Source organism: Aythya fuligula, chromosome 1 (genome assembly GCF_009819795.1).
Source record: "Aythya fuligula isolate bAytFul2 chromosome 1, bAytFul2.pri, whole genome shotgun sequence".
Lineage (NCBI taxonomy): Eukaryota > Metazoa > Chordata > Aves > Anseriformes > Anatidae > Aythya > Aythya fuligula.
The window spans coordinates 71,905,525-71,933,274 of NC_045559.1; the positions used below are offsets into that span (position 1 = coordinate 71,905,525).

General features: G+C 39.7%; 1 protein-coding gene and 1 pseudogene across 2 annotated transcripts in view; both read left to right on the plus strand.

The window, feature by feature from the left end:
- Nucleotides 1-27,750, plus strand: part of WNT7B (Wnt family member 7B) — a 95,107-nt gene that overhangs the window by 27,658 nt on the left and 39,699 nt on the right. For both annotated transcript variants that reach the window (XM_032199895.1, XM_032199887.1), the window contains exon 2: nt 27,131-27,357. In XM_032199895.1, the coding sequence (XP_032055786.1) occupies nt 27,131-27,357 (227 nt within the window). The remainder of the gene's footprint in view (nt 1-27,130; nt 27,358-27,750) is intronic.
- On the plus strand, nt 3,294-3,440 carry LOC116485246 (annotated as a pseudogene).

Here is a 27,750-nt window from a genome sequence, read left to right on the forward strand (position 1 = left end):
TTCTGCTAATTGCATAAAAGTCAAAAGCTAAGCCATAACTGGTAGTGCAAGTCTGAGATTACTCGACAGCCCTGTTATTCAAATGCAGAATGCTGTATGAGGCAGATACAGAAGAGCTTAGTGTTAGAAAAGGCTCTTATCTTCACTTCTTAAACCACTCGTGTGTTATGACAAGTCATCCCCAGCCTAACAAATGAAGCTTAGAGCATCCACCAGCAGCATTAAAAAGTACAGATGCTGAGAACGCTAACAGTGGACCCAAATGGCCCCCAATATTTGAAGAACTGACACCTCAGTTCAGCCTTCACTCATACCCCTTTCTCATGAAAGGTCTGAAACTCACCTGTCTGACACCTGCAGATGAACATGCAAAATACTCTTTTTGATAGGAGAATTGACTTCCCTGTCACATTAATCTAGTAATAGACTCTTATGGATTTCAATAGGCTTTGGATCAAGCTCAGGAGTGACCGATAATGCACACAGAGCATTAACATGTGGCCCTGAAGGATGGCAGACATCACAGCTTCTGCTTGTATTTGGCAGCTCCTGTTAAAGCCAGGGCATACCAGAATGGCTCCCTGAGATGGCTTGCTGTGGAGTGGCAGAAAACTGGCCTCGGTGTTAATATCTAGAATTGTTTTCAAAGTGAACTGGATTACATATTTGTGCATAGGATCTTTCCTTTGAAAATTTCAATATATGGAAACCACAATTGCTCCATGATAAGAGGTAAACAAAGAAGAACAAAAGGAACTATCGTGTTGCAATCCATTTGGATGTTTATCTGTAGCAACACATAGAGGTGTATTCACACGACCAAATTTAGGCAACTAAGAGAGTCAAGTTAGGCATCTAGTCTCCCTGCATGCTTTGTATAGTTATTGGAGAAACAGGCAGGTCCATGGCGTTGTTCAATCCACCTCCATTGTGAATCATCCTGGGACTCAGCTAGCTCTTTCCTTGATGGTAGAAGGAATTTAGGGTGCCCTGTTGCCTAACTCAGGCACCTTTGGCAACATTATGAATGGTATAGAAAATGGGCCCAATGAAGAACACTACCAAATATCACCATTGAATTCCTATTAAAATGAATCAGACCTAACTTTGAGTAAGAATGCTGAGATTCAGGAGAGTTTGAAGGGAGCAAATGTTATTCTAAATAGGCAGGGGACCAAAAACTCTGTGCCTATATCACACCTTGGATCCCAAGTAACATAGGGAAAATGCAGTCCTGGCAGTCTTTCTGCTGCATGAATTTTCAGATTGATGAATGGGAGCTGTAATAGTCCCACATAAATTAAAATAGTCTTGCTACATTGCAGCAGCAGCATCCTTCTTTATGCTGGTGGACTGAATGACAGCACTGTTACATGACAGCATCTCTATGGAGGTGGGATAGTGAGGACTCACTTACAGGGGTCCACTTACCCACTGAAACAAAACAATTCTACAGCGTTTTGTATAAGTTATTGGCACCATGCTCAATATACAGCTGAGGAGGAAGGAGAACAAACCTCTTTCTAATTCAGGTAATGAGTTCAGCAGCAGTACAAGCAGAGGTAACACAATCCCTATTGCTGCTGAAACGTGTTTGGGACTTCCAAGCAGTGTGAATGAGTCACAGGGAGGGACAGAGAGAGAGAGAAAGAAAAGCAAGCTCAAATCTGGGAAGGTAGGAAGTGTGGGTGGAAGGCAAATACCATAGAAGAGCAGAGGGCTGCTGTGTGAGTTAATTGAATCCTATAGATACTAATACTTATCATAAATACCAAAGAGATTTTAGCAACCGCAAGCTTTCAGAAAACAGTAAATGAAAACTGTTTCCTGTGACCAGAAGTACCAGAGAGGAAGATGTGAGTGGAGGAAAAAGAGATAGCAGGACTGTGAACACAAGGGAAAGAGTACTGCGGAATATGACATAATGGAACATGGATTAGCAGTGATTATGTGGCATGGATAACAAGATCAGATGATTAGCTTTTCCAGAAAGATGCTGTTTTTTTTTGTTTGTTTGTTTGTTTGTTTGTTTTGTTTTTTCTCCCAGTAATCTCTTCTTAAAAGGCTGCTAGAATGCATGAACAATACAAGAAAAACTCTTCTTATTCTAGTGGCTTTTCTTCTCATAACTCTGTACATTTTGCACATAAAGCATTGCAGGATACTTTTTTTTTTTTTTTTTTTTTTTTTTTTGAGATACTTAATTTTAGTATTATGTTGCTTGCTTGCTTTGGTTTTCAGACAGCAATGAAAGCAAGTCTTATTTTTAACTATCAACGTTGCTTTTTGGGAGCTATGTCAATGTGGACATCACCATTTATTACTTTATACTCTACAACATTATCTTCAACAAGGGCCTGCCCCACAGGGTGCAAAATGCATCTTAGAAAGTAAGGAAGAAATGCAATGCAGAGGAGAGTACAAAGAGATTTCTTTGACCCTTTCATGAGAATGTTATAAAATAAACCCTAAACTTTAGGCTTTGCCAACATGCGGAAGTGATATAGATATATATATATAAAAATTTCCAGGAGGACAGAATGCAGTGAGTTTCAAATATAATTGCCAATGTTGGTCTGTTGGTCTCCAAACCTTCCCAGGTAACTCCATCCACATGTTAAGTAGAACAGTATTCAGAATGGATATAATGGTGAGACTCTGGGCCACAGCTGTTATAAGTTAGCATTATACATACAAGCCAAAACAGAGAGGGAGGTTTTTTCTTGAAATTATAGGAATGATTGCTGTGCATTTAGTTTGGTGTTGAAACTTTTCCTGTTCTGTTACTGCCGCAGTAATTTCAGATGAGGCAGTTCTAAAGGCTCTCAGGAAGAGGCTACAGAAAGGATACTGCCCTGACCTTCGTGACTGTTTTTCTCATAATCTCTAGAGTGCTCTTGAGCAGGAATTTGCAATTGACATCAGAGTTGCTGCTCAAAGTTGGCATTTAAAATCTCCAGGTTTGTGTTGAAATTTCAGTTTAGATATTTATCTATCTATCTATCTATCTATCTATCTATTTATTTATTTATTTATTCTGGAGAACTGCCAATGAATCATGTGTGTGGCTTATGTGCCTAAGTGTGCATGGTGTCTTTAACTTCATGGTCACATTTTCCTATGGGATGCCCACATCAGGAGTGCATACCCTAGTATATTTGCTGAAATTGACTGAGGGTCTGCAGGCTTGCTACTTGTGGCTGTGAATGAACACAGGCTGTCTGGACAAGAGAAGGAAGGTCCTGTGGATCAGATGTTTGCGTGTTGCTATCAGGAGCTACATTCTCTTTCCTGTCCTATCCTGGCAGGGGAGGCACCATGATCAGGTAGGTGGTTTTCCCTTACACTCCGGGTATGCTGATCCCTGCGATTTCCCCAAATGTGGGAAACTTGAATGTATAATTTGTGGTAGTGGGGGACTGCATTTGTGCTCTCCCCTGGTAAAGGAATCGGAACTAGATGATATTTAATGTCCCTTCCAACCTGAAACCATTTTATGATTCTATACCATTTACCTGTATATGCTAGCAGTCATTCAAACTTCTTTTTTTTTTTTTTTTTCTTTTTAATTTAGTAGTATTTGTTCCCATGTTTGATTGCTTACTTTGGGTTCCCAGCATATGGTTTCTGAAGTGGTGAACAACCCAGTTGCAGAAAAGCACCAGAGTCAGAGGGATCAGTGTTTAAAACCAAAAAAGTACTCTGAAGGCTGATGTCTTAAGACCCTCAACTGAATTGCTCATACCAGCAATACTTCATAGTTACATCTTACTAAAATATTAATGTGGGAGGAATCATATCTCTTTACCTCAAGTAGGATAAATTGTTTAAATTATTTTTTTCCGTGATTCTCTTCAGCGCTTCACATTGGTTGGTACTATACAAAAGCTAAGGTGAAGCTCAGAGTTACCTATAAAATGAAATGAATAAAATAAATAAAAAATAAAATAAATAAAGAATAAAGTCTGGGATGCGCATTGAGCAAGAAGAAAGCAAAACAGAGCAATTGTTCATCAAGAGAGTGCATCCATCCTGCACACTAGTGGAGGAGAGGGTCCTGTGGAATAAAAGGTTATGTTACCATAAGCATGGAGATAGCTGAATTAAAGTTTCACTGTCAGTCCTCACTCTGTCACTTCCTAAATTTTAAGTACTTGAAACTTATGACCTTGAAATGTTAGTTTAGAAATGCTTTCTCCTCCATTAATGTTATGCATGCTTACAGTGGTTAATATGGAAAGCTTGATGGAATGACCCTTGACATGAAGCCTGATGTAGATTTTTAGCCCCTCCATTTTATGGCAAGAGCACTTTCCATACTTGATTTTTCTGAGGCTTTCTTCTATGACTTAATATATTGGCTCACTCACTTTTAAATTAACAAGTTACTTGAAACCTGTTAATCCTAGAATTTAACAGTTTGGAATTCTAGAGGCATTTACCAAATTCATCCCTCATACTACTTAATGACTTTTGGGTATTTGGCTTATTGCACCCATTTTCTTTTGGAGATTAATCCTGCTAGCCTTACTCACAATGAAGAGATGCATAGACTTGGCCTATTACACTGGACTTCTGTGTATCAACAACTCAGTAAACGAAAAGACATATTTGGATACCTTTGCAGGGCAAAAAAGGACTACTTTGTGTTTTGCAGAAGAAACAGAAGCATTCACAGGGCAAATTACAACTTTGCCACATAGTTGATAGGAAACTGCTAAGTGATGATTTCTTGCAGCAGTTTGCTGAAGATCTCAGTTTGCTTATAAGCTCTTTGTTAAATACATTCTAATTCTTGAACTCTAGCTCCTATTAAAAGAAGGTGCATTTATAGATAAAGGTGTTAGAACACGCTGTATTTTCTACAGCTGATTACACTGCTGAGAAAGTATAATCCAAACCCTGCCCTTTGCAGGAGAAGGAAAGCAAAGTGCTTGGCTGTCTGTGTTAGCACATAGGTGCATGTGCACATGTGCATGGGTGTGCAGGTGCCTGTAACAAAGGAGGAGTTAACTACTCTTTGAAAAAAAAAATCAACCCTGGCAATTTCTGGTTTTGCTTCATTTCTTTTGAAGAAAAAATGTGTGAAAGGTGAAGCCTGCAAACAACTTGGCTACATTAGGCTAGAGAGCATGAAGAAGGCCGACAGCAGAAGAAAGGTATCATGGAATACATCTGGACATAAGCATCATTAGTTGGAAGACATCATCATGCCATGGCTGTTTGGTGGCTAAGGATAAGATGGATGTTGTAGGCTCCCCAGGGGCCTCACCAAGCCCCTTCTGTAACAGGAAGATTTACTGTCCCTGTTGCCAGTGTTGGCTCCAAGTCCAAGAGGTAGGTCTGAGAATGTGACTTTTTCCTCTTTGAGTCCCCAAGGTTATGGATAAACTTGCAGTGAGTATGGCAGTACCCTCCAGCCTTTCAAAACCCAAAGACAACGGACAGCTGGGAAGAGCCTAAGCCATGGGAAGCAATGGGTTAAATTTACTATCTCACCATTCAGCTACCCAGAGAAAAAATTAGAGAGATTGAGTTGATTTCTCTTTCTTCACAAGCCAATCTTCAGTTGCTACTGTCAGTGTCATAGAGCAGAATTAAATTTCATACTGCAGAAGTTTCAGTTTTCTCTTTGACTGTCAGTGGCATACATAATTGCCTGAATCAGTGATGGGAAGCTGAAAACAGAATCATTCAGATATTTATAACAGCAAACGTTATAGCAGGAGTCATAAGAGCAAACCACTAAGGGGAGGAATGGACCATTCACCTTTGAAAGTGCTCATAGAAAGTCTGGATCCTTTCTGGCATGTATAGTCTTCGGTCTCTCAAATTAGTAGTTCATGGCCTCTTTAGAGGTCCAGTAAGGGTTCAGATGCTATTACAAAGTTTTAGGTAGCAGCATGCAGCCACTTGGTTCCTCCAAGGTGGAGGAGTGAGGGGCAGCTGTGGTTACTGACTGACTGTGGTTGCACCAGCCAAAGCACTGTGCAGCAGCTTCAATTTGCTGACAGGAGATTGACTCCTATGAACTGAGGTGTCTTGCAGCCAGCTATGAGAGTAAAGATGGTGGAGCAGAGAAGAGGTATGTTACTTCCAGGTGAGGAATCAACATAGTTGACATTAACAAATCCACAAAATTTGTGTTGTAGTTATACACAGGCTGCATCTATGATAAGAATTTGAGATATAATTTATCTAGTATGCCCTCCTTGTCTTTAGAAGGAGATAATCAATGAATGTGATAATACTTATTTTAATGTTAATGTTAGTCTAAGATAGTTGAATTTAAAAATGGTCCTTAAGATGGTACTGCTGAGCAACATGAAATGACACATTTAAGATTTGCTATACCTACAGTCATATGCCTTCTTTGGGACTGGGAAACATTGACATATCTTTGGAAAAAGTGAAGAGGATGGTTTGTTTTGTAATTACTAAGTGCTGGATTCAGCACCTGGGATGGGGCATCCCTGGCTGTATATGTACAGACTGAGGGACAAGAGGCTGGATGGCTGCCCTGCAGAAAGGGATCTGGGGATTTTGGTTGACGTCAAATTGAACATGAGCCAGCAGTGTATTCTGGATGCCAAACAGGCCAACTATACCCTGGGGTGCATCAAGCATGATATTGGTAGCCAAGGTCAAGGGAAGTGATTGTCCTGCTCTGCTCTGGTACAGCCTCACTGCAAGTACTGTGTGCAGTTTTGGGCGCCAAAGTATAAGGAGGACATAAAACTCTTAGACAGTGTCCAAAGGAGGCATACAAAGATTGTGAAGGGTCTAGAGGGAAAGATGTATGGGGAGTGGCTGAAAGCACTTTGTTTGTTCAGCCCAGAGACTGAGGGGAGGCTTCATGGTGGCCTGCAGCTCCCTCAGGAGGGGAGCAGAAGGGCAGGCACTGAGCTCTGTTCTCTGGGGACAGCGACAGGACCTGAGGGAATGGCATGGAGCTGGGACAGGGGAGGGTCAGGCTGGGGGTTAGGGAAAGGCTCTTCACTGAGGGGTGTTTGGGCACTGGAACAGGCTCCCCAAGGAAGTGGTCATGTCACCAAGCTGCCAGAGTTTAAGAAGCATTTGAACAATGCTCTCAGACACACAGTCTGATTTTTTGGTTGTCATGTACGGAATGAGGGGTTGGACGCAATGATCCTTGTGGGTCCCTTCCACCTCAGGATATTCTGCAATTCTATAATTCTGCAATACAACTTCAATAAAAACTTCAACTAATCTAGGAAAAAGCTATGGATAGCTAGAAAGACAAAACAAACCCCCAATGCAACATCTTTCTCTTGAACAAGTGAATAACAGCAACTACAAAGACAAAGATCAGGATTATTACGAAGTGTGAAAAGGATCATCTGGATGGCAGAGGAAAGCACTAAGCATGATGCTATTGTCAAATTTTTTAGTGCCTCTCTTCTTTGCTGTCAGCTTGTTCATTACTGGTGGTACATATGTAGTCATTGGTATGTGCCTTCTAATTAATTTTTCACGTAAATTAACACCTAGCACTGAGTCCTTATCATGAGAGAGATCACAGTAATGGGCAAGTTACTGTCCTGACCCACATACCCTCTGTGAAGGTAAAACGAATGCAAGGAAGCAGGAAGGAAGCACAAGACAATGAAGTGGCTTGTCCAAAAATACACAGGGACCAGAATAGGACCAGATCTTGTTATTTTGAACTGGTATCCAAGCCACTAGAGAAGTGACTCTCCAGTCTTGCCTGTAGGCTTTCTGGGAGGGTAGGTTAGCAAGGAAAGCATGCCCAGGATGCTCTTCAGGACCAGGAGACTTGCAATATCCTGCCTCTCTCTGATGCCGCCCTCACATAGTTGGACTCAGAGCTCAGGCTGCTCTGTTCACACCTAGGTATCAGTTCATTTCCCATGTTCACTTGCTTTAAGGAAGTCTCCTGTTATGACCCATCCTGTTTAAAGTGCATTTCATAGTAGGGCAAATAGCCAAATATTTTATGAATCTATGACTCCAGAGGAGAATCTCCCAGATTTGCATTTCAAATGGGATACTTGGCCTATCCTCTTCCTGATTTGACTTTATAATGGTAAGGTCTCTCATTCAGAAAGACAATAGGAAGGTAAATGTGGTAAAACAGTGCATTAAGTATACACCAGGGAGGATTTCCTTGCCATTTAGCGTCTGAAATACAGCCAGACAACCAAAACCCGCAAAACTTAAATGAGTATCCAGCAGCTGCTTGGTTTTGGTCTTATATAAAGGAGTACTTCTGTTCAAAAATTTATCTCACAGTTTTCTTCAAACTCATGTGTGGAGTTTTGATCCCTTCTTTTACCTTGTACTATAATAGTTGGACTCAATCACTCCAAAAAGGGAAAGAGTATTTCTGTAAATCTCAATAAGCACTGAGAAGCTGTATAAGAGTTTGCTTGGCAAAGATGCCACATGTGAAAAATTTCACTGTGCTAAGATGGTAGGGAGCCGTGTAAAATATTCTTCTCCAGTGACAGAAGAAAAGCTTTTCCACTAAGGTTCATTACAAGCTTTGTGAAGTAAAAGATGTTTTGGATTAATTGTCACATTCAAATTCAAAACATATATATGTATATATATATTATTATTTTTGCATAATTCTGTGCCTCAGTATTCACATTTCTAACAGTACCACTTCTCATTTCTTGTTATTGCTAGGAATTTCCAATCCCTGATTTTTAAGACCTTAGGCTTTTCTCTGCTTCACATAAGAGATGTTTGGAAATTATTTGGTTTGCTTGTACAGTGTCTCACTGCTAGATCATACTGACAGCCCATGTCAATCATGAAAGAAGTTGTGGACGTTAGTGGGCTGCAATATTTTACGATCTTACATTACAGACTATCTTATTTCTCTTTTCTGTTCTGAATGACTGATTTTCCGTGTCACAGGAAACATATTCTTGATGGATTTTTCTTTGTTTTCATTTTATGTAGTGACATTTTGTGGAGATAGAGGATACACTGCTGAACATAGGGCAGAACTGAGAATAACGCCTTCACCAAGAAACTTACTGTCTATGTTTATGTCTTCCACTGAAATAATGCAGGTGTGTTTTTGAGCTACATAACCAAACTGGCTAGAGAACTCATCATGACATTTATGGTGCAGAGCAGATCTATGGTATACAAATGATTATAATGTCAAGCTTTCTGCTTGAGGTCTCCAAGTCTGTTAATCACATTTTTTTCCCCTCTATTAGCAACACAAGAAGGGTCATAATCCTCTTCTATGCAGTGTGGATTTCTTCATGTCCTTTTCTAGAAAGCCCTGAGATCTTTAGAGTACACAATGTAAGTGCAAAAGCAGTAAGCCTATTTCACAAATCTGGCCATGCAAAAGCAGTAAGCCTATTTCACAAATCTGGCCATACTTACTGTAAGCCAGCTGTTTTGCTGTCCACAATTCCTCTGTGGTAGGTTATGTCCAAAATCCATCCTGGCATGACTTCACTTCTCCAGTCAGAGGGCATCCTAAAAAATGCACAAAATCATACACCCTTTAATTCTGAGTAAGAGATGCATCCATATACCTTGTATATGTGCCTGTATATAAGGAAGTAATGAATGAACAATATTTTGTTCCATCCTGAAGGAGTCCCAAAACAGTTGCAGGCCTCTGACATGCGTACTCAATTTCACCTTCACAGGGCTGTCCCACTGGGCCATGGATTTAAATGCCAAATTATGTCTAAATCTCTAAGTAGAATCATTCAATTCTGAACTAGAAAATGGCCATTTATCAGCAAGCTCTATTCAATTTACTCAAGTAATCATCTGGTTTCTTGCCCCAGTTTTGCCAGAAACAAACAAACAAACAAACAAACCTATGTTTTTCATTATTCAAGTCAAATGCAGAAAGTGTTAAGGCAAAACCAGAATGCAATATATGTTAATGCTTGCAAGAATTTTACCCAGACAATTATAATTAACTTATTTTTCATCAGTTCTCTGATTCCAAAAAACACCAGAGAATTTTTAACACAACAAGAGATCAGGCCCTCTGTTTTATCTCTGGGAGGCAACATCAAAATGTAGTACATGCATCATCATCTATTACCATCTATTTTCACTGTGAATTAGACATTTAGTATCTCCAGAGGAACTGTCTTTTGGGTTAGTATGAGATTACATTGTTTTGTTCTACAGCAAAGATGCTGATTCTTGTTAGCATTTGGGAGTTGGTTTGTGATGCTTGGATTGTATTATCAGATACTGCCGCTGTATGTGCTAGTTATCAAATCCGTCATGAAGTTATAGTTTTTCCCTACACAAAACAAAACAAAACAGAAAAAATGGGGTGAGGGTGGTGATTTTCTTATTCTTGTGCTTATGTAAGGCAGAAAGAATGTTGTTGATCTTTCTTTTTTTTTTTTCTTCTTGTTTTTTTTTTTTTTTTTCCCCCTTGGGTGACAGGAAGTTTTCAAGCATAACAAGCAAGAGAGGTCTAAAGTATACTTTAAGACATGGCATTAAGGTATTATTTTACAATATCTTTTGTTGTTGTGAAAATATTCACAACATTCCCTTTGGTTTGTTGAAGTTAACTTGCTGAACAAACATATGACGTTCACCTGTTGCAACTGTTTTTTCCTTTAAAATTAAGACTAAAACATCATTCTGTAAGTACTTTTTTAGAACACACGAGAAGTCAGAACAAAAGCAACCAGCTTGGAAAACACTAGCCACTCTAGGAAGAGCCTTGGGAGGATGGATTTTGAATAGCATGAACTGTGATTTTTTTCTGGGCACCTGTGGGGTGGGCTTCCCCACACAGAAGGGCAGTTTGTGTCTCATGGTCAAATTTTCAAAATAAGTAAGATTTCTGTTGACCCTCCAAATGGGTGGCCAACTCATCAGAAAGAATTGTCTGTCAACTGAGTAGATTTGTGACAGGGGTGAGTGGTCCTACTTATGGACTGAACCCATGACCTCCTAATCCTATCTTATGTATAGTGCCTGCTAGACTGTTCAACGGTCATTAGACCTGGGTGAACTATTTGGACAAAAATTGAGCCATTCTGGGATTAAGGAGCCACAGAAACCAAAACCAGCTCTTAAAGTTTTGGCTTTCAGTTTCCACATAATTATGTATTTCATTGATGTCTTGCCTGTGCTATGTGTTTGTTTTGCCATGACAGTAAACTTTCATGCTGGATCCTATAGGCTAAGCTTGGAAAGATCAAGCATATGGAACGAGTCCTTTGTGTGTGAGCCAGAGAAACTAGAGTTTAAGGATTCACTTTGATGGAATAACGTGATGGTAATCCAATAAAATCAGGCAGTTTGAATTTTACTCGGGATGAAATGCTCAGAAGTTCAATTAAGAAATGTAAACACTGGTTTAAACCTAGAGTTGTTTATTTTAAGTGGTATTGGATAGAAAGTTTTGTACCACATTCTATAAAAATCCATGAATTATAGCAAATTCAGAAGCATCTAATGATTTGGACTCTTAACTCCTAGGCCCCCTTGAGCATACAGACTGACCTAGAAATTAAACAGAGAGAGACTGCTTTTCTGTCCAGAATTGAAAGACACTTTTTCACCAGCATGTGTCCTTCCTTACTAAAACAAAACAAAACAAACTGAAACAAAAACAGACTTTTCTTTCACTCTGTTTTGAGATAGAAGAGAATAACCCAGTAAGGCTGGAAGTGATGCTACCTCTTTTACCTTAACCAGTTCACAAATCTCTGATTACAGCAATTCACGTGCACAGTTGTTCTAAATCTCTAAAGTGCAATGAAACCAAAACAAGTCAAGTCTACTTCAGCTATGACTTACTGTGAGCTCTTTTTGTCTGCTGTAATTTATGCACCAAAACATTCTTTAGATTTATCTGGAAGCCAGTATATGCACTATTTCTAAGACTCTTAAAATTGGTGTTTTAAAGCATGACTTTTTTGTATATTAAGTATTTAGTAAGGATATTTTTAAATGTCAGAGTTTTTTTCTGTCTCAAACACTAGAAGTTTTATTGCAAATTTCAAGACTAATCTATTAAAATTGTTTCTGCACCTTTTACTACAATTCTTCTCCATCTGCCCCAAATTTTCAGTCAGAGGCTGCAACTCCTTTTAGACACAAATGAAAAAGGTGCTGATACTGACAATATTGTACAATGCTACTGTTCCATTGGTGGGGGCTGAGACACAAGTTCAAAGACTCAAAATATTTTTGCAGGGCTGATTTTACACAGTGCAAGATAGCTTTAACAGTGGGTCCATGCAAGAACTGAAGAAGTCAGAAGAAAAGAAAGATCATTTTAAGATGTGTATATAAGTGTAAATAGTCACTTTACTTCAGATCTCCACTCTCTCTGCCTTGCCTGTGTACCTATTTTCAGATTTGGCGGTGTTTTGTTTTTACATGGCTATGAAGGATATAAGTGAAGACCTCAGTGCTGAGTCGATGTTGGTTTTGATACGCTTCATATATAAATTTTCACTCTCAATATACCAGTACCAATGATTCCTCAGATGAGCTTATTCCCTGTCACCTACAGCTTTCTCAGAAACTGACAGTTAATCTAACATGGGCAGGCAGGGTTGCTCAGTATGGCAAATGGCTTGAGGTCTCTGGTCCTTAAAGTCAGTTGAGTTGGTTGTTTGCCTCCTACAGGGCAGCACTACACTGGATAAAACCTGAAAAGAGCAGTGTTTCTTTTTTTCAGGCTGTGATATGAAGAAAGGAGGAACACCTTGGCATTTGGCTTGGGGGAAAACATAGGCAAACAGAGGAAGTTAAGAGTGCTATCTGTAAGAAACCCACTGATTGCAACTGTATTGGGGTATAGGGTATAAAGTCACTGCCCAAATCAAAGCTGAGGGCAGCCCAGGATCACTGGGAGCAGGATGCATCCAGAATGGCACTACATGTATGCTTTATGTAAAGCCTTATTCTTTCATCCTTGAGAGGAGGAGAGGGGAGAGTTTATTTCCTTCAGTGCCCGTCATGATACTCAGTTTAACTTTTTGTGCAAAAAAAACATTGACCAATGTGGGGAGGTCTAAAATAGGTCTAGGAAATACGCCTAGGAGGAAAAGTTGGTTTGGAGGGCTGGTTTGCTCTAGAGAAAACTTATCAACAACGTAAAAGATGGTGCAATACTCCGGGGACAAAATATTCTGTTTCATGCATCAGAGAAGAAGTGCTGAGCTTTAGTTATATAAATTAGGTTAGAGCATAAGGGAAAATAGGTTTTTTAACGGACAATAAAGTCCTGGAACAGATTGTTTTGGGACATTTAGCATCCCCATTACTGGTGCTTCTTATACATAAAGAACTAAGTGCATTAGGAATGAAAAAGATGTAGCTGATCTTGACTCAGGGTAGGTGGATGGACTACTGCCTCCTTATGGTCACTTTCTGTCCTGTTTACTTGTTTCCATTCTTAATACTGTGCTGCCCTACCACCATTCAGACAGAAGTGATTACCACATCGCTTTCTTAAAAAACTTTCTATAGGGAATGCAGCTCCTTTAGTCTCCAGCATCTGTGGTCCTGTAGTATCCTAATGGGAGCCTTTTAATGTGCACATACAGTGGCCAGCTCTGCACACTGCTGTGCATAAATATCTCAGTCCAACAGAATGTTCTGGCACTTACAGATGCTTTGATGCATGGGTTCTTCTGATATGCCTAAAGACAAGCATACCCTTTTTTTTTGGCAAGGCATGTCACATCAACTTAATGCCTACTGTAAGAAACTATGAATGTAGGTTGCAGATTTCACATCTTAGAGCACATCCTGACTTCTCCTGGCTGTAATCACAACACTGTTAAACTGACCTCCCCTTTGACTAGTGGGTAAGTTTCATAGGGCTTAATGATATTTAACTTGTGAGATTTTAGAAAAATGTTTCACAAACTTTAATATAGCCTATGGTATTATTGCTAGTTGAAGTATTTCTGTTCTAGAATGGTTAAATGTAATGTAGAAAGAAAGGTTATATTACTCTATCAATTTCCATTGCACTTAAGGGTAAAATGTTTTTTTGAAAATCAGTAGCAAAAGAATGCCAGCACTGGGGAAAAAAAAAAAAAAAAAAAAAAAAAAAAAAAAAAAAAAGCAGAGTAAATATTTGTTAGCAGAGAAGACTCTTCCAAGAACACAAGGTTGGCTGAAGACAAAGACTGGAGTGCAGCGTGCAGGTAGCTGTTACACCACGCCCAGTCCTCCCAGGGAATTTTCAGCTTTGCTGAGCCTGCCCTAGGCTCTTGCTGACCAATGCTGCATGTGCTGTGCTCTCTGCCTGTACACTCTGCAGACTGCATACACTGCATTTTTATGTAGCTGTTGTAGTACAGCCTCTGCTGGCTCAGCTGTGAATCCCAAATTATTATTTTCACTCACCTCCTTAAATAGGTTCACTTGGGAATGCATGGTAATAAAAGGACTCAAATAATTAGATTTAGAAAGAAAACTGGAGGAAAAGTAGCATGCAAAATACAGTGGAAAAAGGCAGACCCAAAGAGCATCTGCATTTTGAAGGCAGGAAAGAGCTGAAATGGAGTCAATAAACACAGCAAAAATAAATAAATTAAAAAAAATCACACATATTCCAGGTGTGAGTGCTGGAATATGTATGATTTTTTGAGAGATCTTAGAAGGAGAAGTATTTCATCTGGTTGCTTTCACAAGCTTATAGTGATTTGCACAAAGCCAGTCCCTAGGGACACACCCAACACAGGCCACTGGGATAATAACACAGATGCACAATGTTTACAGCTGTATACCAAATTTAGAAGCTAACCCTGGAAAAACATCTCAAAATGTCTTTTACTAATCCTTCTGAACACCTGGAATAAGTGCAACAAGCCAGGGACCTAGAAAAGATACCATGTGCTTTCCTAATGCTCTTACATCAGTCAAACTTAAAATTTTGAAATAAGCAGCTGAAAGGAATCTTAGAAATTCATGGGCAGCCTGTTGGGTGTTAACATTGTTCTGTGCAGTGTTGATAGTTTGGATTATACATGTAAAGTACTGTATTTCTGGTCACAGAAAGTCCTGAATATAATATTTTGAATGCTACAAAATATGTATAGGATCTCTCTCTATATTTTATATTCTACAGTTTTTAAGGGGTTATCCACATTTTTACCCCTCACTTCTCAGGCTGCAGCCATTTTATAGTAATGGCTAACTTCTGGGAATAGATCTAAACGTTCGATGAGTCTCACAGTGTGCTAGCAACTAAGCCCTGCTTACAAAGGCTTACAAGGGCCCTGCTTAACCCTGTTGTACACAAACTGCCTCACAACCTCATGCCAGTACTTTAAGGATAAACGATCCGGTGGATCAGAATTTCTTTTTATGTGATTATCAGTGAGAGCTCAATGTAGAAGGCACAGGCCTGCTCCGTAAAAGTGGTTTTGCATGCAGTTAGTTATGATAATGCAGAAGGCTGCAAATCATTTTGTCACTGGAAAATAAAGGTCAACAAACAGACTTTGAAGAGAAAAAGCAAGATTAATTAATGCATTCATAGGCTATTTTTTAGAAGAGCAATTCAGTTTGATATTTCCTCAAAAATATGTTATAATCCTTTTTTGTTTGTTTGTTTCTTTCTTTTTAGACAGGTATTTATTAGAAACTTACAAAACCTACCTAATGCAGTGTTTCCGTACCATTTTACTTAGGCATCTGCCTTAATGCAAAACTTCTACTTCTTAGATTCATTTTGTGATTTGGTGTTTCCTCTGAAGTCTACATGCAGGGATATATTCTGGTACTTCAGCTGACTTGCAGTTTAATAGCAAATTTCCCAGTGCAATAAATGCAACAAAATGACAAGCATGAAGTGTGGCAAATATTGAAATCAGTGGTAGATTTCTTGCATTTAAAGGGCTGGTCCTAACAGCACTCTCCTTCTTTAACTCAAAGCTCTGCAAGATCTTATCTGAGCTGTGCAGGCTAAAAGGGACTTCTATGGCACTTCTGTTTTGGAAGCATGCTTACGTTGCAGCCAGCCAAGTGAAGTCATTTAAAGCTACCTGTCTGGCCACAGCAAAATCTCCTGGTTGCCAAACCTGTCCAGGGAGCAAGACAAGTACCCGGGCAATCAACTCATGCTGGCCTCTGTGTCTCTTTGTATGCTGCAACTTCTGCCAGGTCATCTAAAGCCAGTCTGGATATGTCTGCATGGGGCTGAGCTCACAGCCAGGTGATGGTGCAGGGCTAGCCTGGTCTGGGAGGAGGGTTAGCTGTGTAACCCTGCATCTCCAGCAGCAGGAACAGGAGGCAGGCTGTATCTAAATTCTCATCCATAAATGAACAGATGTCACTCTGCTGTTTCCATTAGTTTGTGCCTCTGTAATTTTCTGTGTTCTCTTTTCTGGTTGTGCTGACCTGCCATTAAAATACCAAGGTATTTTGGTTACTGGTAGCAACATGACAGTACCAACCACAGAATATACGTTGGGGCTCTTAATCAATAGAAAAATACCCAAAGGGGGCAAAATATCTTGATTCTAAAAGGAGACTTCCAAGTAGGAGCTGTGATGTAATTTGTTGCTCTGAAAAAGGGCAAAGCATGCCTTCATGCCAGACCTGGTGAGATCAATGATTTCTGTTTCTGGGATGTCATGTTTCTTTCCTATTTTTTTCTACATCCTGGAAACAACATAAGTGCATTCACAGTAAGAGAGCGTACACCAACTAAAGTAATCTGAGGGAAAGAGAACTGTTGAAAGTGGGTCTAGGGATGAAGGCTTTGTGATCAGAAAAACTGAGAGACCTTATGATCTTCAACCCCTCCATTGGCAGACAACTGTCTTGCTTTAAGTAAGATGCAGCAAGCATATGAGATTTTGGTTTTAATTTTGTATGTAGATGTTTTTCAATTTGATATTCTGATATCTCATGGCTGTAGCAAAGATTTACCACCATGATTTACCAGCACTTCAGTGATGAGGAAAGGAAACAAGAGAAATCTTGAATCAAATTATGTTGGTGTATTCAGTGTATAAAAATTTAATGTCAATGACAAAGTGAATTTAATTTTTTCTGTTCTGCTGTTAATTCAAGACCAGTTAGACAGCTAGATTTGTGGTCATATATCAGTGCAGAAATAGCAACCTCCAGTGGTCATTTAGTCCAAGTTACACATTTTGCATGGGGTCAGTATGGCCTCTTTACTTTCATTACTTGAAAAGACCTCCAAGACTACGTTGTATGGCTTTTCGGTTATAGCTAAAAGCCACATACATGCTTTCACTTTCATGCTTAACAACCAGTTTTAAAATTAACATAAAAGACTAAATATTCTGATAGAATGATGTATTAGTAAATTCTCAGAGTTTATTCTCATTGGCTAGCAGAAATGAGTTCCTACCTGCACTACTGTCGTGGTTCCGCTCGAGTGGGCAGCCGAGCTCCACCACAGCCGCTCTCTCACTCCCCCTCCTCAAAGAGGAATGGGGAGAAAATATGTGAAAAGGGGCTCAAAGGTTGAGATAAGGATGAGAAAATCACACAATAATTATTGTAACGGGCAAAACAGACTCGGCATAAGGAGATAGTAAGATTTATTGCCTATTACTAACAAGCGAGAGAAGTGGGAAAACAAAGGAAAAAGCAAACCAAAAGCACCTTCCCCCCCATCCCACCCTCTTCCACCTCCTCCCCCGAGCGGCGCAGGGGAACAGGGGAATGGGGGTTATGGTCAGTCTACAGCACTTCTTCTCTGCCGCTCCTTCTCGGTCACTCTCATCCCCTGTGCTGTGGGGTCCCACCCACGGGATGCAGTCCTTGATGAACTGATCCGGCGTGGGCTTCCCACAGGCAGCAGCTCTTCCAGAGCTGCTCCAGATATGGGTCCGTACCACGGGGTCCATCCCTCAGGGAGAAAACTGCTCCAACCTGGCTCCCCTACGGGCAGCAGCTCCTGCAGGTCACCTGCTCCTGCATGGGCTCCTCTCCATGGGCTACAGGTCCGGCCTGGAATCTGCTCCGGCAGGGGTCTTCCACAGGCGGCTGCCTCCGTCGGTGCAGGGCCACCTGCTCCACCGTGGTCTCCTCCACGGGCTGCAGCATGGAACCCTGCTCCACCGTGGTACTCCATGGGCTGCAGGGGGACATCCTGCTTCACCATGGTCCTCACCACAGGCCACAGGGGACTTCTGCTCCGGCGCCTGGAGCGCCTCTCCCCCTCCCTCTACACTGACCTTGGCACCTGCAAGGCTGTTCTCTCACTCCTGGCTGCTGTCTGGCGCAGCGTTTTTTCCCTGTCTTAAATATGCTCTCACAGAGGCGCAAAACAACATCGCTTATTGGCTCAGATCTGGAAAACAATGGGGCCCTTCCCAAACATGGGGCAGCTTCTAGATCTTTCTCACAGAAACCACCCCTATGGCTCCCTGCTACCAAAACCTTGCCACGTAAACCCACTACAACTACCTGCACTAAAGCTTATTTCTTTCTGGGAAGCAGATATTTTCCTTTCTTGTAGATCCATTATTACATGCTTTCATCTTTCAATTTCCTCTTTCAATTTGTGTATCATGTTCATGGAAGTCCTGTGCATGAGAAGCCAAAAAAAAAAATAAAAAAAAATGATGATATATCATATACTTAAATGCTAAATGTAAATATGAGAGAGGCCTATATTTTAAAATAGATTTCACCAACAGTCCATCTTCAACATTTAAAAAACACAACCGCATATCTGCTATTAACTAAATGGACAATTTAGAGTGAGCTAGCAAAGTGGAATATATGTTTGTATGCATCAGAGCCATTCTACCAGGATTTCAGAGCCACACCATATCTGACACACATCATCAGATTTCACAAATTAAACAGGATATGGTCTTGCCAAATTTTGGACTTTACCTGAATGACTTCATTTTTCTCCTACTCTTATAACTTTTTCACAGGGGAGAGCAGTCTGCTGAACTTTGGACAAACCAAAACATACACTTCAGTTAGACTTATTTAAGGCTCAGAGTTGATAACGTTTGGAAAAATTTTCAATAGCTATGTGTCATCTGTGATGGAGACAATTTATTCATTCTTATTTGCTATATGAACAAAAATCATATAATGAAAACTTGGGATTTTGCATCTTGAAGTGTGACATTTTTATTTGTCTATAACACTGAAACATTTTAGTGTAGACACATAAATTGTGTGGCTTATCTCTTCCAGCCATTTGGTATTTCAGAGTTCTATTCCCCCACAGAGAAACTGCAATATCCCATCACAGTTATGGTGCAAGGTAATTTTTTCCTCTGTAGTGAATCACTATTCAGCAAAAAACTGTAACTTTGTTAGGTATCAGCATGATTCTTTCTTGTGCTAAAGGAAAACAGAAATAGGGTGGAAGGCAAATAATAGCATTTGACATCCATACTAACTGGAAATGCCTCAGTAGGCATTCAGGACTGGACATTTTGTTATTGATAGCAGATGTTGCCTGGTTCTTTGCTGGGCATAATACAGGTGTGTGGATGCTTGCAGGACTGAAATGGTAGGTTCTGTTAACAATGTGCTTATATAGCCATAAGACAAAAAAAATAAGTATTTCAGTGTGATTTCTACATCTGGCATGAAATCAAATCACTTTATATCAACAATATTTTTATTAAAATTACTCAGATAGTTACTCTTGGGTACCACCACCATCATCACTGGGAAGACAAAGCAGGCATATTGTAGTCTCTCACAAATGACCCCTCACATGCCAGGAGAACCATGGCCTGCCTGCAACTTGCTCAGGCCTATCAGCTTACTCTGTTTTAGCAAATAAAATGCTTTTGAAACCCAAATTGTTTTGGAATCAATGTTTCCCACACTTTAGGTATTTTGACATCCTATTTAATTTCATTGTTTAATAGGTATGCAAAAATGTTTTTCTCCATCTGACAAGATGCCTCTAGAAAAAAAAACTAGTGTAGACCAAAAATGAAAATGCTTGTTGCACAGTCGTTTACCTTTCAAATATGGTATGCCTACTTTAAGAGATTAAGCAAATGTCCAGTTTGGCAGTGTGATTTATCTGATAGGAGCTATATTTACAGAATCACAGAATCACAGAATTTCTAGGTTGGAAGAGACCTCAAGATCATCGAGTCCAACCTCTGACCTAACTCTAACAGTCCCCACTAAACCATACCCCTAAGCTCTACATGTGAGGCATTTCTGTTTTTCATGAGCCTTCTCTTGGTGTGAACATTTTCCCACAAAGATCAATGTGGAGAAATGGCTCCTAGATTAGTACATGGTCACTAAAGATTGTCACATCCTAGACATCATCAGGACTTCATATCAGAAAGGCCTGATTGTGATCAAATATTTATGTTGTTCTGTTTTAAACATAACATAATGGGAAATAAACTCATTACTTTTTTAGAATTCTAAGTTCTTTTGGAAAAGATATTTGCTCTTAGATAAGGCCTCCTGGCTCTTGAAAATGAAATCTGTGGGTAATGCACAGATTTCAGAAAAAAAAAAAAAAAAAAAAAAAAAAACACCATAAAGTAGCCTCATATATAGTGGAGTAATAGTCTTGAATAAATTGAATACAAGTAAACTAGAGGTGTAACATGTCTTCAGGATATCCTGTTACATATCAAGAGTTGCCTCACTAACTGATGAGTAAGTGATGATTACAGTGGACCATACATGCACCAATCAGATTGGAATGTCATTGTGGGTATAAATCTCAAGAGATATCAGACCAGAAATACTTGTCGGTCATAGTTGCTTATGCTTTCTCTTGCTCTTGAGTGACCAGAAATAACTAATAAATGGCTTGTACCAAGCACTAGTGGAATCTGTGAAAGCAAGTGAGTAGTGGGTGAGTCATTTTTTTTTTTCTTTAATCACTCCCAACCCTCCTACCCTGACATAACACTATTTAGATGAGGGGTAGCTCCTGGGCCTTCAAATTGAGCTTCAGCTATATTGCATTAGAAAGCAAAGTGAGCACCACGGCCCAGCTATCCTCCATTTAGGCTCAGGACCACTCGTATTTGTATGATTCTGTACAGCAAGCTGGGGACACCATGAACCCAAAGCTTTGCGTAAGCTTTCCCCCATCACTCTTGTGTACAAGGATCTAATGTGGATCCTCATTTCCACTCCTCTCTAAAGCAAGCATTTTGTCTAAGGCACACCCTGCCCTTGTGAGAGCTGTGCCCTCAGGTTTATCTATCTTACCACATTCATTCTGGACCATGCCACCAATCACACTGTATGATCCAGAAGGCTCTTTTTTGGGTGATCTCAGAGAAGTCACTGCCTTTCATTTAACATGAATGACCATCTTGCCACCAATGGCCCACAAGTCCAAAAACTTGGCTTGGAGCTCCAGTGGAGATGAACGCACCATGGGACAGTATCAAACAGTCCTGTTTGATTTCCATTTCAATAACAGATACACTGAGCAATGATTTCTTAAGGCCTGCTGTGGAAAACAAAATTGAAAGCATAAACATATGCAGATGGAATTCAGAGCCCATGATGCTTCCGCCAATTCGTGCAACTTATGCATGCTCAAAATATTTACGTAGGAATTCCTAATTAAGTAAACTATTCAGTAGTGGGTGTACATTTCAGATATGTTACAGTGTCACCGCAAAATATGCCAGTGCCTCCTTCAACAAAGATCCCATTATGGAGCTTTTTATCAGGCTACAGTGGGGGTAGGTTTTCAGTACAGTTGCACCCAGATTTAAGCTGTGCAGCTCCTCTTCTGTTAATGGGATTCGTGTGGCTAAATCCCTTCATTCCTTGCTGAAAGGGATCTCCGACAGCAAGCAAAGGTGAATATCGAGTAGCGCAGTCAGGGCTGACATCAGGGTAACCTTAAGCACGGCCTGTTCAAAGGACTTGCAGCAAGGCTGTCTTGGTGGCTTGTGGGGAAATGTCGTACTGCACCACTGTGCAGCCAGGAATACAAATGAGAAAGGGTCTGTTAGAGGAGATGGTACAGCTTCTGAAGCCACTCCTGGCCTATAATAAAGTGTTATTTGCACAGGGAGCAAGGACTGATGGAAGAGAGTTTTGAGTGCAGACTCAAATTTCAAACCAAAAGGTTAAAATCAGCTTGGTTAAGTGCTTTGTTTGTATGAAATGTGTTGGTAGTTTTATATTTCTTTTTCTATTTTGCCTTTCATTTGTTGGAACAAAATTCTAAGCTCTTTGGAGAAATCTCAGTGCATGTTTGTGCCTGTACTGGAACTTGGTGAGAACTCTGGTTACTGACTCCTATTTATCTATAAACAGCTAGCTCTATTTATCACTTTGCTAAAAAGCAGATTCTTCTAACAACAGTAAAAACTAGATTTTTTTTTTCTCATGTGGTTGTACAACTGCCCATTATAAGGATTTATTTTATATTTGTGTATTTGCCACTTGTGCAAATAAAAAAAGCCCCTCTATAAAATAGAACTCAGGTGATGACGTTCTTATGCAGGACATTCATCAAGTTGCAAGAACATAATGACATTTGATATCAATGAAATGACTAATGTGCTAAAGTTAAGCAAATGCCTGCATTTGCAAATATAAAATAGAGACTCTAGAAAAATTTTTAATGAAAAGTGCATTTTTATTCTGACAAGCAATATGGCATTCAATATGTGCTTGTTAATTGCTCACATGATTTTAGGGATTAATATTTAATTTCTGAAGTATTTTCAAAGACCTATCATTTTAATGAACTGCTGAATTGCTTGCAATATACAATAATTTTCATGGTTCTGATCCTTACATTTTTCCCTATAATGCTGTGAAAAGGAAGGTTCTGAGACACCACTCCTCAGGTTTAGCTTGTTAACTTTGAACTGCAAGGTCCTATCCAAGCCCAGATTTTTTTTTTTTTTTTTTTAATATATATATTTTTAAATTTATTTGAAAATTACTCTGTTTAGAGCTCAATTTCAGTTCTGGTGTTTCCCTTGCATTAATGACTAGTGATGGAGAACAGTGATGACTATTCATATGCCAGCCACTACCATTAATTGCTTTGATGTGCAATGTTTTCCCACTAACACGGTTCAATTGGATAACCCATGTGGATGGCCCAACATCACACTTTGAATTGTGCATAGGCTATTGCACTGTGGTATGGTTACAATTATAGCAAACTGCACCAAAAATCTTATCAAAACACTTTATTCAGGATTTCCTTGTGATAAGAATCATGAGAGTTTGCACCACAGAGAAAGATTAGATGGGAAAAGATGCCAAAATGTGGTGTGTGAATCTGTCTTTTGACAGTTATAAAGCAAAACATTCTCCATCAAGTAAAAAAAGTGTAGTCTTCAACCTGCCAAAGGACAGGAGTAAAGCACAGTCCTCCTCAATGTGTGACAGACGCACAAACTGAGGGACACCACAAGAAATAGTGGAGAGGAAGCTTGAAATGCTGCTGGATGCATTTCTTTATTATAAATAAAGTTTTCCAAAACCTCAGATTCATGATTCAGCATTTCTTTTGGCACTAAAATTGTAGTAACAATTTAAAGTAGGCTAAACAAGTCTGAGGGAATATGCTGGTAAATTCAGGCCAAAGAGGGGGAAGTCCCTGGAAGTAGTAATTAAAAAACGAAGGGTCTCCTCCCCCTCTTCCTCCTTCCACAGTAACTGAAGTTTGATCCTTTTAATAAGGAAGGTCTTAAATCTCTCTTCAAGCACACAGTAATTATCAATATCCTCACAATACTTCCTGAGGAAGATACGATGGTACTTATTTTCTGGATGAATAAGCTGTCCCACTTTGACCAAGGACTGCTCCAAAAACAATGGGAGACCATAGAATACTCTCTTAAACCTAATTATGAGACAGTAGCAATGTGTATGAAGGAAGCAACTAAACTGTAAATTATACATGGGGTAGATACTGTAGCCAAACCTTTCTTACATTTCTTTGTTTTGAAAGTCATAAGTTTTTGCTGCTCAAGTTGAGATAATTGTTAGTGGAAGCTGTGGGGGAAACTTTCTTTTCCAAAAAAGATGCCAGAAAGTTATCTCATAACTTTTATCAGTATTTTAATGTAAAAATATATTTATATTATACGTTATATATATATATATGTTATTTACCAGTTAACTGGTCATGTAGCCTCAGATAGTCAATGACCACTGGGTACCCAGTGGACCAGAACAGTGTGTCTTGTGTACATATGTTGAACGTCATCTTAAATTTTGAAGTCTTGTGTGTGTCCACATCTATGACTCAACCCCGCATTCCTTCAGGATTAGGAATTTTCCTCAGCTGGCCCGTTACCTGTGCTTCCTGACAGCATGGCTGACCTGTGTGCCTTTCAGCCTCCCTTACGCAGAAGAACCATTGACCAAGCTGCAATTTCAGGTCCCCTGTTGGGCATATTCATGTTACGCCTAGATTTATAAGAACACTGTCAAGTAAACATGGTGAGACTGCTCCTGAATCGTTTGAGACCCATGTAGCTCCAGGGGTGAAACCATCCTTGGGATGAAGGGGACAGTACCAGTTATTTCTGGTGTTGGTGGTATGCAAGCCCAGAGAACACAGCTTGACATCAGAGCCCAACAATGAAATTGCAGAGCAAATGTTCAAAAACCTACTAATTTTTGTAAACTCCGTGCACCTGTCTTTGCAATTTGCTCTCTCCTCTGCCTCAATGTACAGCGAAGCTTCTCTGCAAGCTCTTCTGCAGTTTGCCTGTCATCCATCACTTATCAATTTAGTTTGCTTAGAATTGGAACTACAATGTTTTCTTTGTCGCTTGGAGAGGCACCCAACTACTATCCTTTATACAATATAAACAGTGTAATGCTATATGATATCATGTGGCTGGATATATACATACTCTGAACAAGATACAGTTCTCTTCCTGTAACTTTGAAAATAGACTAGATACTAAGATGGTTTGGGAAAAGATTCTGGTATTTTTAAGTGATGAAAGTGATACTTTTCCTTAAAATTTTAAATGACTCCTTCACATGTTACTATCTAAGTACTATGTTAGTTACTGTCTAAAACCATCGTGGAAGTCAGAGAATCGTATTATCTCTACACGACATTCTTATTTTTTTTTTTAAAACATTATTGTATCTCTTAGAAAGTTTTGGTTTTAAGGCATGGTCATTTAAATATTTTATTGATTTTTTTTTTAAGTAGAGAGGGCAGAAACAAAATCTTAGCTCAAAACCTGCCTGAATCTTGGGGAGTTGTGGATTCCAGATGCTCCAGCTTTGTTGCTTAGTACTCAGAGAAACAAGAATGAAAGCAACAGGTCTGAGCACTCATGCCCCAAACGCTGTGAGTGGTCAGAGCTGCAACTACATTTTCTTCTTATTTTCATTTAGTAGGTAGTACCACATGGCATGCATGTTCTGTATTTGCAATACCTTTTTTCCATATCTATAAAGCCCCAAGCCATAAATAAAAATACAATGGAGAAATTTCTCAGGGATTGTTAACTTTGGAAAAGATGCACAATTACCTATTAAAGGCAGAGTGAATCATCATGGAATTTCCATCCCACAGTAAAACTTGTATTTTATTTTGACCAGCGAAGAGTTCTGCATTTCACCCTTTTTGCTCTGGCTTTTACTGTAGTTTATTGAAATGGCAAAATGAAACACTCTGATTTTGTTTAAATGCAACATTTATGTAATTTTTTGGTTACCTTTGAGGTGAAGTTGATAAGTTCCTACAAAATGCTTCAATTTTGTTTAGTCAGCATTTTCCAAAAAGAGCACTTCCAATGGGAATTTTTTAACACTAAGAAGAGAGGCATAAGTGAGTGTTCAAGATGGAGAGAAAAGGAATGGGGAACTTATTCTGTATCCTGTAACTAACAGGATGGGAAAACAAAACTATCTGTATGATCCAATACTGGGCTGGGAAAAGCTAAAGAGGGGAAAAAGTTTGCAGAGGTACTTCCTTGGAGCTGCCAAGAAGCAGGATGCTGTCTGCCGAGCACAAAAGCCAGCTAGTCCATGCAGCAGGGGCTTTTGCAGGCTTCAGAAGGTCTATATAACTAGTCAGGGATGTGGATCAGAAATAATGACCACATACATCGTTATGGGGTAGTATGCCTCAAGCTCTTCCCTTTTGGTGGTGTATGTTTTTTTTGAAGACATTTTCCAAAGTGTTTCATTGACTTGGGTGCTGAAGAGTGTTTTCTGAAAATGGACTGAAGGCTCCTAAGTTGTGTAGCTGTCTCAGGGTCCAACACATTGGGATGAGAAAGGACTGTTTTGCTAACAAAACTATACTGATTTCCTTGCTCTTTCTGGCTTACCCAGAGTCAGTTGAAGTGTCCCTGCTGGTACTTGATAGATGTGACCTGAGGCATACCTGAATGTGTACCCACGTTGTCTTATTTTTTCAAAATATGACTGCTTAAAATGTAGCTTGTACTGATGTTGAAAAATGAGCCTGTAATGATGCTGAAAAATAAAAAATAAATGCACTAAAGTGAAAACACATGGCAGGTGCAAGTTATATGTAAGCTTTATAAATAATGCTGAAAATATACTTGAAGAATGAGAAATACAAATGTTTCTGGTCTGGATATCCCATATGAAGGATCACTCATATGTGCTCCATGATATTTGCCAGGTCTCGAAGTGCAGTTATGCTGGTGAACTTTCATTAATCACTCAGTACAAGAGTGTAATAACGGGCAAGAAAGTTGGTACTGTCAAGTCATCCTCTAAATTGTGTTCAATGGTTTCAAATGAGTAATGGATGGATGGGCTGCAGTAATTAAAACACTGAGCCTGAATCTGTGTATGCCATTCAAAGCAGACATTAACTTCAGAGATTCACATACAATCATTTATCACTATTTCCTTTTTTTTTTTTTTTTTTTTAATATGACTTACTTTCCACATCTAAACATCTGATGGCAGTGTGTAGGACTGGAAGCAGAAGTCACAAAATTCCACTTTCGTGGTGTTTCTGGCACAAATCAGACCAAGAATTACTGCAAAATTTCCAAATCCACGTACCAGATCAGAAAAGTTGGGATAAATCTGCAGAATTATAGGAACTAAACTTCCAATCTTTCCTCATTTACTTAGCGCCTTGCCTGCCACATGGCAACATACAGCAAAAGCAATTAATAGCCTCATCCTGGTTCTAATGTGTCTTTCTGCTTTTCTTCAGAGCTTTGTCATCTGTGGTGGCTTTAGGAGCTAATATCATCTGCAACAAAATCCCAGGCTTGGCCCCTCGGCAGCGAGCGATCTGTCAGAGCCGCCCTGATGCCATCATTGTGATCGGAGAAGGGGCACAAATGGGAATCAATGAGTGCCAGTATCAGTTTCGGTATGGGAGGTGGAACTGCTCTGCGCTGGGAGAGAAAACAGTCTTTGGACAAGAGCTTCGAGTAGGTAAGGGAGTCTCTAATACAGTGCTAAAGTGGTATGTTGGGGCTATATGTCTTTTAGCTTTCTCACTATGGTTCTGCAATGTTTTAGCTCCCTCTAAGGTATTTGCTTCCTGCAGTTGAACAGTGATGCTCCCAGAGCAACTGTGGTCTGTATTTTTCAATCATCAAATAGTAATTGGCAAGAGACAAGAAATCTCTAATGAACTCTAGACGAAGTCACTCATATCTGTGCAACTTCATACCTAGCAATGACCCAGATCCCTGCACAGGCATCCCAGGGCACAGTCATCACAGCCCGTGAAAAACTATTTCCAATTGTTATCCTGTTAGAGGCTGCCATGATAACTGTGGTGCCTGTTAAGGCCAATCAAAAGGGAACTACAACGAAATCCAA